The 18,473-nt window shown below is 46.9% G+C and overlaps 1 protein-coding gene across 1 annotated transcript in view; it reads left to right on the top strand.

Moving 5' to 3' along the window:
- The first annotated feature begins 283 nt into the window (after positions 1-283).
- Positions 284-18,473, top strand: part of Wdr81 (WD repeat domain 81) — a 71,512-nt gene continuing 53,322 nt past the window's right edge. The window contains exons 1-6 of the mRNA XM_077674259.1: positions 284-703; positions 2,916-3,091; positions 5,876-6,053; positions 9,297-9,393; positions 13,294-13,525; positions 17,404-17,689. Coding sequence (XP_077530385.1) covers positions 617-703; positions 2,916-3,091; positions 5,876-6,053; positions 9,297-9,393; positions 13,294-13,525; positions 17,404-17,689 — 1,056 coding nt within the window. The 5' untranslated portion in view covers positions 284-616. The remainder of the gene's footprint in view (positions 704-2,915; positions 3,092-5,875; positions 6,054-9,296; positions 9,394-13,293; positions 13,526-17,403; positions 17,690-18,473) is intronic.

Here is an 18,473-nt window from a genome sequence, read left to right as displayed (position 1 = left end):
CGCATGCTCAGTCGCTCGAGCCGTCGCTGGCGTCGCTGTCATGTGGTTGCCTAGGCGAGCGACTTCGGTTCGGCGACTGCGGATCCTAGTCGCGTCGCTCGTCGCGTCGCTGGAAAAATCGCTCCATGTGGTTAGCGCTTTAGAGTTTTTTTTATTATATTTTTAGGTCAGTTATTAATTTGACCAATTTTCTACTTCACTTTTTAATTTCAAAAGTTCGTTCGTGTGTGTTGTGTGAAGACCGTCAATGTTCCGGCTGCAGTGTTTCGCCAGTTTTGCGCTTTTGCTGCTTTTGCTCTGGCCACTTCGAAAAGGGGAGGTGCATTTAGAGTTTGGAGTTTATGGTTGAATGAGCCGCTGTCGTTTGAGGTTATCTGGCTCTTGAAAAATGTGAAAAATTTGCTCTATTATCTTTAATCTCGCCTAAAACTCCCGTCTGTTTGCAGCCATACGCATTTTTCGCCCCGATCACTCCCGTCGTAGCCATCTCGCTCGCGATGCAAGTAGCGCGAGTACGCCACACAATGTAAACAAACAGCTGGTGCGTGTGTTTTAAACCGGCTTTACCGACGTTGCACCCGTAATTGCCATGCCAGTCTCCGTATCCGGCTAGAACATGGACCTCAAGGCAATTTTATTAAAAACCATTGGCGTGCGACCGAGCCACGTCAAGACGACTGCTGTGGACAAAGCTACGTGCGTTGTAAGTGTACTTTTAATTCGTTCGGGTTCGTGCTTTTAATTCGTTCGGGTTCGTGGATTGCTGGTAACGAGCGTGCTGTCAGATGCAGTGTCAGATTTGAAGTTTATCGAAGGTTCTACTGTACAGACATGGTTGTTGCATTATCTGCCTTGGTGCTATCTGACAGGGAATGGTTAGCACCTAGATGGAGCGATTAAACCAGAAGACCCGGATATCTTCGGGGGCCGTCGACGCGTTCGTGGTCACAGCGCTCTAGTAAATTTCAACGGTGTGAACTGAGCTGCAAGTTTTGAAACTGTTATGCGCCTGTCACAAAGCTTGAAAAAGCAGTAGAAGCAAAAATACTCACCGTTTCGCCGAGCCCAGCTAAAAAGACTTGCACACCAGTTTATAGCTGCTCGCTCTAATTATATTACAGCGGAGGTGTTGTAGGCCAGGTTCTGCTGCAGGGTGTGTGAAAAAAAGTTGCGGCGACAATATTTCAATCTCGCGGCAAAACCAACTTTCGTGTGAATGCTCGTAGCTCTCAATCTACTGGACGTATCCTGAAAAAAAAGAAAAGAAAATAATTGAAATTGGCCGCCAGGACCTCTTTATCGTTGCGCCGAATTTCATTTAGCCGTCATAATTAGTCCACAGTGAATTTGTAAGCCACACAGAATTCTTGCCTGCGGTCAATTCATGGCTGTTTACGGAGGGAGCGTGGTTACAAAAAACGGCTGTAATGCTTGCTTGATAAGAACTATCTCAAAACATATTATATGGGTATTAGTTGCTAAGATGGCTAAGCGATTTTGGCGAGGGACGCGACTAGCTCAGAAACTTCGCAGTTGAAGGAAAATTCGTCCTGGTTCAGGATTCGAACCCGGGACCACCGCTTAACTGGAGCAGTCGCTCTACCAACTGAGCTAACCAGGAGGCTAGTTGTTTGTGGCGCGAGAGCGAATTGGTCAACAACTTTAACATGTACTAGTAGTGAACGGCGACAGCGACGCATGGGTCCAGCCCGGCGGCAGTGTATAAATTGTCAGGTGGGCGACAGCTCGTCACTGTCACCCACACTACCAGTTCGTGGTAAACTCAGTTAAAGGAGCCATGAAGAGAAAATTCAACTTCGTGTAATTTGAAAGAACTGGGATTCAGTATCTCACTCAGCTCCATTACAGCCGCAAAAGATGTTTTTTTAACGAAAAAAAAAGCAAGAAGTATTTAAAAACTTTCAAATTCTGCGCCCCAGTGACGTGTTATGAGCAAGAATGACGTCATTCGGGCCAACAATAAAACGTAATTTTCAGTGCGTTAACTGCACGTTAGCATTCAAGTGATGCGCTCGAATGAAACTAGAGGCCCCATTACAGACGTCCAGTCATGTGTCGTCGCGACAGCTCAGTTAGGCGGCCGCCAATCGCACAAACAAGGTTCCGTGACGTCATAGAAAAGTTGTGGGAAATTGGCTAGGGGGTCACGACTGCTTCACACGTTTTCTTTCACATCCGTTATCTGTTCAAAGATTGCGATGATATTGGTATCATTGTTATCGGGACTAAGCAGTCTTTCTAATAAACCCAACTTGTATTTTGTCTTCATGGCTCCTTTAAGCTTGTCGTGTCTCTCGCCAAAATCGGTTCATGTGGTTGCACCTTAACATCACACCGCGTTTCATCTACTTTTCATAATTACGGAGTACTCAGTGAAGTTATCAGTATTGCGGAATTCCTGTCCGCTGTCAATACCGTGGCTTGTACAAAAGGGTAATGGACAGCCCCATGTTTGTCCCCTAGAACAAACGTCTAGTCTTTCCGAGTTTCATTCAGCTAATTAACTAGGAAGTCTAGGCAACAGTCTAATTAGTGTTGCATGATGGCGGCAATGGGAGCAGTCTGTCTTGAGTTTTACCCAACCGGACAAACCGCTTCCGCTCACTAACTAGCCAGAATAATTATTAATAATTACAGTGACTCTGGCAGTGTCACTGTAATTGTGAGTGGAAGCGGTTCAGTGAGTGGAAGCGGTTCGGCCGGTTGGGTAAAATCAACTATGACTGCTCCCGCCGCTGCCATCATGCGACACTAATTAGACCGTTGCCGAAGAATATGTTCAATCACAAGTTATAAGGGTGTTTTGTTGCGTGCACTCCTTGGACTGAGCCGCCAGATTTGCTGGTCATCCTTCTTCACAGCACTGAAATTTTTGTTTTGTTTTCCCATTTCAGGTGAGCAAAGTTTGGCTGGGCAACCTGGTGAAGGAGAGGAACATCCCGGGCCTGTTTGTGCACCAGGACCACCTGTCCGACACAGAATGCGCAGTACTTATGCACCGGCCACCCACAGCCGTGGCCAAGGACTCTGCGTTCATCACCGTCGTCAGGATCGCCAAGATGGACAAAAGGCAAGCGGACGGAAACCGTGTGAACAGCCTCGTTGGCAAAAGCTTAATGTGGGCCAGTTGGTTCGACATGATCACGGGGTTTTAAGGTGCAAGAAAAACACGGACACTAGAAGAGAAAAAACAACCAAGAAGAAAAACAACCAAGACAAACGTTTGTCTTGGTTGTTTTTTCTCTTCTAGTGTCCACGTTTTTCTTGCATCTTAAAACCCCGTGATCGTTAGCAAAATTTTTCTGTGCTTACGTGCGCACACGCTAAAGTGTAGGATCCTTCCGTGGCGACTCGGTGGCTAAGGCATTGTGCTGCCTAGCTCCAGGACGTGGGTTCAATTCCAGCCACGGTGGCCAGAATTGAATCCAACCATGGTGGCTGGAAAACCAGCCACTGGCTACGGTGGTCGATGGCTGGTTTTCAGATGAAGGTGGAAAGTGAAAACGTTCATGTGTCAAGATTTTGGCACACACTGAAGATCCCCGGGTGGTAAAAATTAATCCGGAGCCCTCCACTACAGTGTGCCTTATAGCCGCCCAGATGTGGCTTCGGTACATTAAAGGGGCCATGCAGATAAAGTACAAGTTTGTTTTATTCGAAAGATTTGGTGTTTTGTAGTGTCCCCAGCACTTGTCTGGCAGCAAACGATGCTTTGTTCACTGAGAAATTGAACAATTTAGGCCAAAATTTTGATTCTCCCTCTAAATCGTGTGTTTCGGGATGTGTGTGATGACATATCCAGAGCAGGTGCTCAAGCAAACGTTAGTGCGCTGTTTAGTCTGCAGCGAATTGCAAAACACCTAGTTTACGGGCAGTCCTCCTAGATGGTGCCGCCATACCGTGCGAGACCGTTGTCCGCCGTTGCTTTGTTTCTGACCATATTTGCACATGGCTTGTGTTTGTTATGGTTGGAAGTAATCGTTTCATAAAACATGGGGTATGCTCGACGAACGGGGTCACATGAGACAACGTCGCTTACGCCAATCGGCCAGTGTCATCCGGGACAACTCCAAAGCGCCGCACTGCTGTGTAGCTATGACAAGTGTAGTGCGTGCAGTACCAATAGCAGTACGCACTGATGCTCCTATTTTTTTAGTAACTTGCATTGATTACCCACCATTCTTACTGCAGTAAAAAGAATATGTATTAAATTTAAGTGCAAATAGCTCTTTCTGCAAGCTTATAAAGCTCTGCCTAACTTGCATTTGCTTTTGCGTTTACTTTTGCTACAGCTGCACATAATACGTCATAGGCTTTAGTGCAGGAAATGAGCCAGTGACTTGCATGGCCATTCTCTTTTTTTCCTGTTATACAGCTTATTTGAGTGAAGTTTACGCTAAAAGTGGTGGTGTCAGTGTTATTATAACGAGGGAATCTTTCAAATCAAGCAAACTTGCATTTTGTCTGCATGTCCCCTTTAATTAAACCCCCAAATCATCGCCAATCATCATCGCCAGGAGTATAGGATTCTTTAAAAAATGTTGTCTCGCATTCCAGAGGTCCCTGGTTGGAATCCCATTTTTGACGCAAATTTGCTGAGCTTTCTTTTCAACGTAACAATTTTGTTTTTGTTAGAGCGGTCGGCGAATTTGTGGGCCGTCTGTATGCCAAGGAACGTCGAATTTTTTTGCCTGACGTGTTAACTATTGCTTTTGGATTAAAATTATGTCCATCAGAGCTGGCCTGTAGCTAAGGGTGTGACGCAAAGCGAGAGTTGTTGATTAGGTTGCCAGTTTGAGTGGGCAGATTGCATACGAACACAGCCGTGGATTCCTGGGGCAGTTGCCGTTTAATCGAATAAATCGTAGTGCGTAATAGACAAGGATAGGGCTTTGTGGGGTTTCTTCGCCTCAGGCATTTTTTGTCAACATGCTATGAATAACTAAAAAATATAAATTGAACGTTTATTCTGCTGTCTGTCTGGTACGTACCATATTTTCGCGCATATAACCTGCCCTGCATATAATCTGCACCCTCACTTTCGGCCCGCCGGAAGAGAGAAAAAATCCTCGCGTATTGCCCGCGCATTTGATGCAGGAAAGGCTGCACCAAAGGTACTGCTCAAGTAACACATCACGTACTATGTAGACAGAAAAAAGCATATATTTGGCAAGTAGGATACACTGGCTGCAAGGCGAAAGTCACAATTCATTAATAAAATTCAGTTGTTAGAGTGCGCTCGTCCTTGTTTTTTCTTCCTTGTCCATGTATGTTTTGTGCAATCGCTGCCATGGAACACTTCGTCAGTGTTACTGCATAGGAACTTCATGGCACAACATGCATTGCCGTGAAGCTGCGCTAAACGAAAAACCCCGCATATTATCTTCATCCCTACTTTGCCACTGAAATTTTCGCATTTTTGGTGTGGGCTTTATGCAGGAAAATACAGTATGTACACTTGGCAGAGTTTAAGCATGTATGGGGAGTGTGGAATGATGTAAGCCTTCAGCTGATAGCATTGAGTTGTTCCTTTCATTATTATTTTTTTTGCATCTGCGTTCAATCACACCGTCGTTTTCCGCAATTTTTCAGTGACCAACCAACCCTCCAAAACGTTGCGATGGCACTGTGCATTTTTCTTAAAAACCAAGTTCAGGTTAAGGTTATAAGTTCTCCGATCAATTTTTTTATTGCAGATCCACTTGCAAGGGTTGTAATGCTTATGAACAAACGCAGTTACTCAGAGCTGTTACGTTGTTGCTGTCATGCTCTGAATTACTGCACATCGAAATTGCTACCACAGAGTCACCGTTGCTTTCTGCCACCCCTTACGGATCAGCAATTTTCTTGGCAGGTTTGTGTCACTTCGCCTGAAGGAACCTTGGACCCGGTCTCACGACCTTGGGTACCTGGAGCTCGTTCGCTACGTCTCGGAGACCAACTACCGCAACATCTGGAAGGAGGCGAACAGTGCCACATCAAAGACGGCCGACAAGCAAGACAAGAACTTTGTCAAGCTCAAGCCGATAAAGGTGCTTGTACAGACGCATTTGCCTCCGTATGAGTGATCGCTTACAAAATTCTAGGTCTGGGCACTCGCAATATACACCGCAATGATAGAGCAAGCCTTATTAAATTGCTACCGTATTTACTCGCATAATGATCGCACTCACGTAATGATCGCACCCCGGAAATTCATCGTGAAAATGCGATTTTTTTTATTTCCTGCGCAACGATCGCACCCTGAACTTGCCGCAGCCATATGTCGTGTGTGTGCCAAGTCCAGACGACGATGGTCGTGCTTACCTTAGTTTCCTCCTATTTCAAAGCGGATATGGATACGTTATTTCCGCGGGCTTGCCGATATTAGGGATATCGGCAGGCGTGAGTTAATTATTGGTGCGGAAGAAACTCTCACTAAATGCACATAATGAACTCACAAGACAAAGAAAAAAACGCGCTCGGCTTGCTGCGTCGGCAGCAGTGTCGTGTTGTCCCATACTGTGACAGCAGCAGCCACTTATTGGTTGACCTGTTCTCACCTCGCAGCAAACTCATTCTGGCGCGTTCCTTAATTCATGAAAACACTTTGCAACGCGGCTGGCGGTGGTTCGTGGAGTTTTTATTAAGGTTTTATTTATTATGTTTATTATGTCCATGAGACCTATTGTAAAAATTCTGACCTGCAATTGCGTTTTCTGCGCAGAAACTTTTTTCGCGTAAAATTTACCTCGCGTAATGATCGCACCCATTAATTCGCATCATATTTTTAGGGGGAAAAAGTGCGATCATTACGCGAGTAAATACAGTAATTGTTACTTTGGACTTTCCTTAATGTGCAGTGAGTGTTGTCTGTCGACGCGTAATCTGGATTTTTAAAATTATAGCAGTTTAATTTAAAGGAATGCTAAAATGTAAAGCACTGAAGTTTACGAGACAAACATAGATTTAAGGAACCAAGTGGAACGGTTGATGGGCGAATTTGCAACTGAAATTTTTATTGAACAAAAGAGAGTATGTGTACATATGTCGCCACTTTGCGCATCACTGGACGCATGCGTCTCTTATCAGATCTACCCGCCGCGGTGGCTCAGTGGCTAAGGCGTTGTGCTGCTGAGCACGAGGTCGCGGGTTCGATTCCCGGCCGTGGCGGCCGCTTTTCTGATGGAGGCGAAAAGCAAAAACGCCCGTGTGTACGAGATTTTGGTGTACGTTAAAGATCCCCAGGTGGTCAAAATTAATCCGGAGCCCTCCACTACGGCGCGCCTCATCGCCTGCGCTGCGTCGGCGCGTTAAACCCTACAATCAATCAATCAATCATATCTTATCAGATCTTATCTCTTGGAAACTCGGCGAATCCCTTGCCAGCGGTGAAACGGATTGAGTGCTGATGCACTCGCCCTGAAGGCCCAACAATATACAGAATGATTCCCGAATTTCCCTGGTCACCTTATCTTGGAACTTGAACAGAACTTACGTCTTATGGACAGCTGGAGTGCATCTGCGCTTGGCGCAGTGCAGTGCCACATTGCTGACACAGTGGACGGTGCTTCTCAAGCCGCTGAAAGACAACGCCCCGATTGTCCTATGTATGACTTTTCGCGCGTAAGCGGGACCTTGCACACCATGCCAGTGGAGCACTTGACAAACTTGCACATGTGTGCTACTCCGCAACCACTATCACTGTTTCTTGCTTTTTACTGCTTTGCCTACAAGATTGCGCAGTGTTCAAAGTTTATCTGGCGCGAAACAAACGATCTCATGTCTACCCCCTACTTCTTTCAATCGAGGGGACAAACCATGAATTGTGCGTTATCACCACGGCATGTCTGTCACGCAGGGTCTGTTTTTCATTCACATCAACAGAGAGAATTTTTCGTGCGACCAAACCAATGCTGAATAGCCACCATTTCTGAGCCTCACTGTTTGGACATCAAGGCTTTCGCTGACAGATACCAAGATGCCGACAGATGACCATCTTCAATACTGAGAAGTTCGAACAAGGGCACACCTGCTGGTGTTACCATACAAGGAGGGAAAAACCGCTTCTGCCTTCGATTTTGAGCACAGCAAATTAGTAAAGTGTAGCACAGGCAAAAAAAAAAAAAAAACACTGGCAAAAAAGCCTTTATATCCAAACAGCAAGGCTCAGAAATGGTGGATATCCAGCATCCCTGGTTGGTTCTGTTGCTCACAAAGTTCTTTCTGTTGTGAGAAAGAAAACAGACCACGTATGAAAAACCAGACACATGTGCAGGGGTGATAACGTATGTTCTCGGTATGTCCCCTCTATTGAAAAAAGTAGGAGGAAGACATGACGTACAGTTCGTTTGTATTGCGCCCGATAAACGTGGAACCCTGTGCAATCTTGTAGACAAAGCGGTAGACAGCAAGGAAGGACGCAAGAAACAGTTACAACAGTGGTTGCGGAGTAGTGCACATGCTCAAGTTTGTCAAGTCCTTCGTTGGCACGGTGTACAAGGTCCCGCTTACACGAACAAGTCGTACATAGTACAACTGGGATGTTTTCTCAATGAGCGGCATAAGGAGCATTGTGCAATGTGGCACTGCACTGCACTAAGTGCAAATGCACTCCAGCTTTTCGTAAAACGGAAGTTCTTGAAGTCCCAAAATAAAGTGACTACGGAATTCTGGGAAATGCTCTGTATGCTGTCGAGCCTCGAGGATGAGAGCGTCAGAACTCCGTCTGTTTCACTGCTGGCAAGGGAGACCGAGTTTCTGAGAAATGAGATTTGATGAGAGAAGCATGCGTGCAGCGATGTGCAAAGTGGTGACATGTACACATGCTCTTTCATTCATTCAAAATTTCAGTTGCTAGTCCACGCATTGACCATTTTGTTTGGTCCCTTTATTTTGTGTTTGTCTTGTAAACTTCAGCGCTCTACGTTTTAACATGTTTTGATAGCAAAGAGCCCAACACAGAGCTTTGCCGAAGTATCAAGAAATAATTTTCTGAATGACAGCTTACGAGGCTTAGCAACAGATATAACTGTCGGCGATATGTTGCACGTGTTTTTAGTTCAGACATTGAAAAGTGAAGCTGTGAAGAGCGGTAATCTTTGTTTCGTGACTTTGAGCTAATTGTGATCTGTTGTAACTACTGACGCCTGTGACTCATTACTGATAGCCTAACGATTGCTTATAATCTGACTGCTTATCATTTTTGTCATTTAATGCACCGTAACTACAGAAAAAGTGAAAAGAGAAGCTCTTTGAAAATTGCTTTGTTCCGTCTCATTTGGCTGCGATTTCAGGACTACAACAGTGCTGTTCGGGAGATAATTGCGCACCTTTACAACTGCCCAATCATAAGCACCAGCAGAACGGATTCTTCCCAAGAGAACCCTGAAGGTATGCCTGAATGGTGTGCTGATCTAAAAAAATCCCGGGCCATCTCCACTAACGTGAAACCTTGGGAGGGGCGAAGCGTGCAGTGTATAAGCGTATTCTTGGCACCTTGGCGATTTTGCCAACGGAGATGAAACCGTTGGGTAGATGTATACGTAGATGTATACTTAGACGTAGACGTAGACGCAGATGTAGACGCAGACGTATCGTAGACGTATACAGCTTTGCTGTATACATCTTGTCTTTTTGTTTCTTGTCTTTTTAGCACGAAGCTCTTCAACGCGAGGCGTAAATGAGTTTCCCGGTGTTTTAGTTCCGTGACTACAGTTAAACCTCGTTATAACGAAATTGAAGGGGCGCCGCGATTTGCTCGTTATAGCCAATATTTCGTTATAGCCGTAGCCGACATTTACTGCAAATATTATGCATTGTAGTTGCCTAAAACCATCCTAAAACAAAAGGGGGCGAAATAGCATCTTGCCGCACGGCGGTAGTCAGTAAAATAAACACATTCCGGAGGTACAAAGGAAAAGTCACGAACCTACTTTATTGCAGTTCAAAACTCGTATTTCAAACAGACTTGGCTACGAAGAAGTCCGTAATTGGACGTTGATGCACCTTCCTGAAGCGAGCGATGGCTCGCTCAGCAGCGGCCGCTATGTTCACGCCATCTTCGCCGCCCTCGTGCGCGCCGAAGTAGCGGCGCAGCCTCCGACGCCGTCCTTAGCGCTTGCTTTCACGTCACGTGCAACAGCGCTGATGACGGACTCTCGGTTGCTCCCGATGATGGACAGCGTACTCGTCCACACGTCAAAGTCTCTTGCCACCTTACCGCGGAGTGCACCTTAGCTTCATTCGCGCACGATGCGACGGCTTTTATCATAGCCGTCTTCTGTTCAAGCGTGATAGTCTTTCGCTTTCGCTTCCCGCCTGTCGCACTCGCGTTGTTGGAATCACGCGGGCAGTACGACGATAAAGACTGCCAAAACCCACGCACACACAACTACGCAGCGACGTCGGCGATACCACGCGATACGAACAGGGGAGGAGGGGCGGAAAAGAAGGTGACGCAACCGCGCGCGCCGTGTGCATTGGGGCTCTTCTCGGACTCACCGCGGATAGTCCGCGGGTAGTCCGAGGATTCCCCGAAGCCATAGGGATACATGGGAAAATCGAACGTCGGACTGCTTCTAGGGGAGCCCGCGGTGAGTCCGAGACTGTAAATCGAAGGGCCCCATTGCCTGCATGCCGTGCGCAGCGAGAGGAGGGTGGGAATGGCTTCGCGGGCGCAGCGTCCGCACGGCGCGCCATCCAGCTTCGCGCGCGTGGCGGGAGTTTTGAACTGCTAATACAGTTGTCGCGTCGCGCACTGTCTCAAATCCGCGTTGCGCACTGTTGTAAAATAAGCTCAAAATTTGATTTCTCGATGAAATTTGTTCGTTGTATCCCGTAACGGGCAAATTTTACCTCGTTAAAACGAGGTTTTAATACATTGGCTTCTATGGGGACTTTCAAGGGGAATTACGATTTGCTCGTTATATCCATTATTTCGTTATAGCCCGTCTCGTTATAACGAGGTTTAACTGTACATGAAACGACGATTACGATGACGACAGGAGATGCCAACAGCCCCATTCCCTAAGGCTTCGTCCCTTAAAAAAACAAGCAAATTTATAAGGATGAGGGGGTTGGGGGAGTCAGAAGCTAAATTTTCTAGTAGTCTCGATAGTAGGTGCTACTGTTGCCAAACTGCGAAATTTGCCGCCAGATTTTTGAGAAGCAGTGTTATTCTGTACCCACTCATATCCAGGTTAGTTAGCGCACTATAGAAGATTTGGTGAACTTCAAGTAATGCATGCTAGCAGGGAGAGAAATGAGGGGTTATTACTTCAATGAATTGAGACTACTACTTCCACTAGCACTTCTGCGATATGTCTGCGTAAACTGTGGTTAAGACAGGAGAAGGAGGAAAAAAACTGTAATTAAACGCAACATTAAGCGTAGAGAACGTCTTGAGCCAGGTTCACCAATGCTGACTGGTCCGCCAGCTGGTTTGAGGCTAGCCAAGTCCGCCATGTTGAAGGACGAGGGTGTCGAAAATGGGGGGACCGATTTGCAATGGGGCAGGAGAAAGTGCAGTGTTCTAAATTAGCGTATGGTTCGGGACAATTGTGGCATGCGGAGAAGTGTTGGGTATGGTAGAGAAAGGAACGAGCAGGTGTAAGGAGGGTATTTAAAGGAGCCATGAAGAGAAAATACAACTTTGTTTAATTTGAAAGAAATAGGGTTCAGTATCTCACTCAGCTCCATTACAGCCACAGAAGATGTTTTTTTTAACAAAACAAAAGCAAGAAGTATTTAAAAACTTTCAAATTTTGCGCCACAGTGACGTGTTATGAGCAAGAATGACGTCATACGGGCCAACAATAAAGCGTAATTTTCAGTGCGTTAACTGCACGTTAGCATTCAAGTGATGCGCTCGAATAGAACTACAGGCCCCATTACAGACAACCAGTCGTGTGTCGTCGCGGCAGGTCAGTTAGGCGGCCGCCAATCGCACAAACAAGGTTCCGTGACGTCATAGAAAAGTTGCGGGAAATTGGCTAGGGGGTCGCGACTGCTTCACACGTTTTCTTTCATATCTCCGTTATTTGTTTGAAGATTGCGATGATATTGGTATCATTGTTATCGGGACTAAGCAGTCTTTCTAATAAACCCAACTTGTATTTTGTCTTCATGCCTCCTTTAAGTGTATGCGTCAAAGAGAGATTTGTCTAAAACAGCAAATGTACGGAGAGTTTCTCTGATGTTCTCGTAGTGCAGCTTTATTTCTTGTTTGTAGTGGAGAGTAGTGTCCTGGGTCGGTGTATAAGGCTAGGGAATCCCAGTCCCTCGGTGGAGAATTTCGCGAGCGAGGCTATGCACCACCTCATTGGCCGGGATTCGTGCGTGATCAGGAATCCACTTCAGTGGGACAGTGTGGAGATGTAGTTTTGTTAAGACTTCATGTAGATCATACTGGAGTTATTCAGGAATCCTACCCATGTGAATGGTGCGGATAGCTTGCATTGAATGAGTGTATATAGTATATCCTGAGAGTTAGGGGGTGCTGAGGAGAGGTCCTGAACACTGGTGATGATTGGCAGGAGTTTCTGGAGTCGCTCTAGGAGGGGGATTGGTGAAAGGACGAAACAAGTGTGTGACTATAGTATTCCAGTGTACTGTATTTGCATGGATTTAATGCCTTGATTGTAATGCGCAGGTAATTATAAAGATCTGAAAAAAAAAAATTTAATCTGAAAGATTATTTAAAAATAAATATGCACAACAGCTGGCAAAGGAATGCTGTTCGAGGAATGCGTAACCCAAAATTTACTTGCGTGACATTGATGGATTGTTTTGGGTAAAATTGAGCTGCTGGTTTGTGTCTATTGTGATGCCGCTGGACGCTTTGAAGTCAATTTCGGTTTTGCGCCCTATTGCAACACACACACAAATTTAAAGATTACTTTTAGCGAAAAAAGGTGTGCATTAGAAACGTGCAAATATGGTAACTTGGTACTGAAATGTTTTACAAACTCTTGCTAAGTGAAATTTCAGATGATACGGTGAGGCCTGACCAACTTTTTCGGGCTAAGTGATTTTAGCCACCCCATTTGAAAACTCCTGAGAGTTTGTGTAACTTGACTCTAAACTTTCAGCAGTTCTGTTCTTACATTGTGCGTAGCTTCCCACATAAAACGTTTTATAATTACGAAACGCTGAAACCACGGAAATCCTCAAATAGATGTGGGTAGTGCATTGTTTATAATTACAGAGCACACGAAGTGGAGAAATCTTAATGTAGGTGTTTGAGAACGCTTTTTCCCTCTTTTTTTTTTTTTTTTTTTTTATTCTCGAAAGGTGGAGAGCAGCCGTCACTGCACCCGCACCTTGTTCCGGCGTACTGTGCGCTCGAGACGCCGTCGGAGTTCCTGCTGTTCCTGGAGTTCCGGGAACACACCGTCGAACACTGTGCCATGTTCAGCCCAGCCGTGCTGGTGGGATCACGGCTCCTGTTCGTGGTCTACCAGCTTCTGCGGGTGCTGCGCTACCTGCATGACCTGGGCCTGCCCTTAGGTCCCCTGACACTCGCGTGAGTTGTTATTGTGTGACTTCGACCCTATATTTCACTGAGCAGTTGGCCTTTTCAAAGTCCCACTGTTGCGTGTTATCTTTCAGTGGTTTATTCTCAATGCCAGCCATCTATAGATCATTTTTCAAGCTGCGGGCTGCGCAAAGGATGCTACACGGCCCTGGATGCTGGGTTCCTGTATTGTCCCCCTATTTACGGGATTGCAAATTTTAAAGATGATAGTCTTTATTGGACTACTTAAAGGGGTCCTGAAATGCCTTCCGCCGATGCATGGATGTACATGTAACCAAATAAAGCAATGTATTAGCAATCTCCTCCTGCAAGAATTTTGTTAAAGCGATGAGTATTAGCTGAGAAATCGTAAATCAAAAACCGCGAATTATCGTCGCGCCGTATTTCCTCCTCCTTTCAACTGTTTCTTCGCTGTTGGCCTCCCCTCCCATGATGCTCCGCTCCTCAGCGGTGACGTACTTCCGCTATTGCGCTCCCACAGACTGCCGTCTGCTACGGGCCAGCTCTTTCGGCTTTTTCATCTCTGTAGACACCATGGACACAGGCTGGAAAAGCGAACGAATGACCTGGCCGCATGTGTGCGGCCTGGCCTTGCCCTTTCGCGGTGTACGTAGCTGCCGTTGGTATCGGCGGCGAACTCGCAGCCGCGTGGGGAGAATCGTGCGCTCGTTCCCTTTGGTGCACCGCGCACTGTTTATCCAAAAAGCGCGGTCTCAGATGTGGCCCCACTGGTGCCGGGTGTTATTTTGCGGTGGTTGTAATTCCTACTACCGGCGGCATGTGAAAAAAGACATTTTCAACCGACACAGAACCCGTGCACAAAACGCGCCGGATCGGATCGCTTTATCAGCGGCGATGAACGTGAAGGCGAAGAGCAAACCAACGCTGCACTCGATCAGCGAGAACCCGTGTTCTGACAAGCTGCACCCATGTGTTGCATTCAACACTGACGGGAAAGCGTTTGTTTGCACTTGTTTGGATAGTCGTAAAATGTCCAAACACTCCGGCACTCCGCTAGCAGATCAGCCGGCGAGACATTTCGGAAAACATTTGACAGATGGCGCCGTATGCATTAGTGTGTCGCTACGCAAAACTGATGAGACGCTCTACTAAAACTCCCATCGCGGTGTCACGTAGCGGGACGCAAAAATTTAGCGTTTAGCGTATGCAAAGGCCACAAACGCTGTACTAAAACTCTATTAGCAGCAAAATAGCGTGCGTATGTGAAACCGCTTGCGTTTACAAAGCTGCACGCCGAGCGCGTACGTTTCAAACCTAGTGACATTGTTTAAATACACTGGCAAGCACAGTGTAACGTAGTCAGATATCAACCGTATGCTCAGGCGACAAGCAAGAGCTTGTTTTATGTGGGGCTGAGATTGCGCATAAAGGCCCGTTCGCACTTGCGACGAAAGCGAGTGAGAGCGGCAGGAATTCCGTCGCTTTGTCGCGCGACGATCGTTTTTGTCGAATGGTCGGGACAAATTTTGGTTGCGCGACAGAATTCCCGTCGCTTTCGCTCGCTTTCGTCGCAAGCGGGAATGGAAAGTTCTGCCGCTGCCGTCTGCTACGCAGCTCGGAGGTAACCGCGCGATCTGCTCGGGCCGGATGAACGCGCACACTCCCGCACGGCAGCGCCCCAAGCGGCAGACGGCCGCGTACATCGCTCCCGGCGCCCGCCTGGAGCCCGCACTCGGCACACTAGCCAGTATATTTCAGGCACTATAATGGGGGAAAGATTTTTTGCTTCCGATGAACCTAGTTCTTTGCCCCTGTGTTTTTAAATACGTGAAGTGGTTAGCACGTCGTCCTCACGCAGCTCTGTATCGTCGTAGCATCGCTGATTGTCCGAACGAAGCTTGCAGCTAAGCCAATGCAGCGACCGAAGCTGTGTGTGTGTGTGCATCGCCTCCTGTGTGTTGTGGACGCGTTCGTTTCGCGATGAAATGCGACATTGTACTTCTGCGGGTGGATAGTGCTTCCCATGGTCTGGATTATCTTTCTCGAACGACGTACCACTCAACCTCGCATGGGGTATGTGCAGTGTGCCTGGCTAAAAGCCTTCTCGCTTGCGCGCCAGAGTTGTGACTTGCTGCTCGTCCCCGCAAACCGGGTGTGAGGTGAGTGCCGTATTTACGACGGGCAGGAGGAGGCAACTCATCATCTGTCAATCGCGGTTCAGACTTGCAACGCATGTTGTGACGTTGCGTTCGTTCGAAACGCATCTCTGGATTGTTTTGAAGTTGAATAAAATGTACGCGTCAAACCCGGGCATTTGGCTCAGGGCGTTCTCTGCGATTGCACCAAAGAAGTGCCACGGGACTTTCTTTATGGTACGTACTCACGTAAAATAAAATCCACGTCGTGTTATGGCCGTGTTGCATTCAATACAAACGGTTAAGCGTTTGTTTACACTTGTTTCGTTTGTCGTAAAATGTCAAAGCACTCCGGCACTCCGCTGGCAGATCAGCCGGCGAGCCGACGCTGAGCAGACGACTCATCTCTTTGCCGGAAGTGCGTGAAAAAGCCGCCCAATAGCAGGATGTCTAGCTCATGACGAACATCTGGGAATCGATGATGTAGACATGTGAAGATGGCGGCGTCCAAAAACACGAAGGAAAGGGTGAGAAAAAAGCGACAAACTTTGCAACAAAAGTGTGAGCTTTCCGCTGCGCGTAAAAGAGTAATACTTGGCACAGGTGACGTTGGCGACCCAATCTAGCGATTGCGCTAGTTCATTTAGTGTGCTCAAAATGCCTTTCAGGGCCCCTTTAAACCCAGAAATTTTGGTCTGCCTGTCTGTCTGTCTGTCTGTGTCTGTCTGTCTGTCTGTGTCTGTGCCTCGATCCAGCCACCCGGCCAAAGTGAAAGGAAGTCTGCGCAATAGTCTTGTATACTCACAGCCAAATCTAAACGTCTAAGACTGGTTTATATGTTCAAACTTGTCAACATTGATGAACAAGAACATGTCATTACGCAAATGTAAGACAGAAAATTAATACACAAGAGATATATACAGTGTTCCTTTATAAAAAAAATTCAGAGGTACTTGATTTTTTGTGAAATGAAATACTAAATCCACTGCAGAAAACAAAATTCACACTGTCGCCTGCTGTTGCCTGTGCCACTACAGCTTCTGGGGGCATTTTAAGAAATCGAGCGGCAACAGTTACGAAAAATTCCACTAGGTAGGTTCTACGTTCTGCTTGGAACGCACATGGACTAGGGCAACACGGTTCTATGAACGTTGAAGTAGGGCGCCTTGATTCACGCGCGTCTCCGTTGTACGGCAGTGCTGACATCAAGGCACCTGTCCTGGAGCAGTGGTACGCGGTAAATTTAAACAGACTTGAGCAAACCTTTAGCGTGTTTACCTTGGAAGGAGCGCGACGCAAGAGGAACAACATGAGAGGTGAGTGGGAAAGAGAAGGGGGGCATTTACTTGGCAAATGTCGACAAAGACTATCGTCATCTGTCGACATTTGCAATGAAAGGAGCAGATACGCGGCCAATAATTTCTACGGTGATTATGGTGATGTGCACCAGTATTGTACCCATTTTTACATGGCTGACCATGATGTGTACCATACATTCCCCTTATTACGGGGATTCGTATGGTATTGTTTCCCATTTTTATGGGGATGACAGTGATTAGTACTGTACTGGTCCCTTTTAATGGGGACTACAAGGGTGTGTGTCTTTGCTGTTCTCTTTTTACGGGGATTATTGTGATTTGTACCCATATTGTTCCCCTTTTAAATGGCGATGTGTACAGTACTGTTCCCTTTATGTACGGGGATGATTCTAATGTGTACCCGTACTGTTCCCCTTTTTTTATGGGGATGTGCACCCGTATCGTCCCCCAGCGACCTGAGCCTGGACCACCGCTACTGGCTGCAAGCGACGCCTCCCTGGTGGCTGGCGCTGCAGGCGGACTCGTGGGAGGAGTCGTCGCTCACGGGCCAGCTCGTGACGCGGAGCTCGGGGTCGCGGAGGGTGTCGCGCATCGTGGTCACCCCGGCCTCCTCCCCCTCTGCCCCCTCGCCGGTTCAGGAGGAGAAGGTGGAGCCACTACCGCCACTCAACGAGCTCGTGGACAGCTGGGTTCGGGGCAAACTCAGCAACTTTGACTACCTCATGGCGCTGAATCAGGTGGGCGGGAGGGTACAACCACATCATCATCATCACCGTATTTTAAAGGGGCCATGCAGACAAAACACAACTTTGGTTCATTTGAAAGATTGCCTCGTTAGAAGCATAAGGACACCACTTTTAACGCACACTTTGCTCAAACAAGCTCTATAATTAGGAAAAAAGGGAATGGCCATGCGATCCACTAGCTCATTTCCTGCAACAGAACCTATGATGTCATACCAGCCAGCTCTGTGATTGGCGGAGGCCGGCAAAAGTAGACGAAAATTGGGCAGCGCTTATAGGCTTGCCGAATGAGCTGTTTGCGCTTAAATTTAGGGCACAGTCTTTTTGTAGCAGTAAGAAAGGGGGGGTAAACAGTGGAAGTTATGAAAGTGCACGTAAACGTGGAAGTACCGATGCCTACTGCTGTTGGTACTGCCTGCACGATGCTTGTTTTAGCTGCACAGCAGTCCACCGCTTTGGAGTTGTCTCAGACGACACTGGCTGGTTGGCGCAAGCGATGGTGTCTTACATGAACATATTTGTCGAGCGAACACCATGTTTCACGAAATGTTTAATTTCTGTTTGAACAAAAACAAGCCAGGTACAAATATGGCCACAAACAAAGCGAAGGCAGAAAACGGCCTGGTACGGTTTTGTAGCGCCATCTGGGAGGGCTGACGGTAAGCAATGCTCCGCAGCGGCTTGAAGACCTGTTCTTGTGATGTCACTGCAGACGTCGTAAAAACATTTTTAACCTAAATTGAATTATTTCTCGGCGAATATGGCATCATTTGCTTTT

The sequence above is a fragment of the Haemaphysalis longicornis genome, unplaced genomic scaffold (assembly GCF_048455015.1).
Source record: "Haemaphysalis longicornis isolate Haplotype H1 unplaced genomic scaffold, Haemaphysalis longicornis Haplotype H1 scaffold_6, whole genome shotgun sequence".
Taxonomy (NCBI): Eukaryota; Metazoa; Arthropoda; class Arachnida; order Ixodida; family Ixodidae; genus Haemaphysalis; species Haemaphysalis longicornis.
The sequence above is the reverse complement of the archived record's forward strand: the minus strand, read 5'-3'. Positions and strand labels throughout refer to the sequence as shown.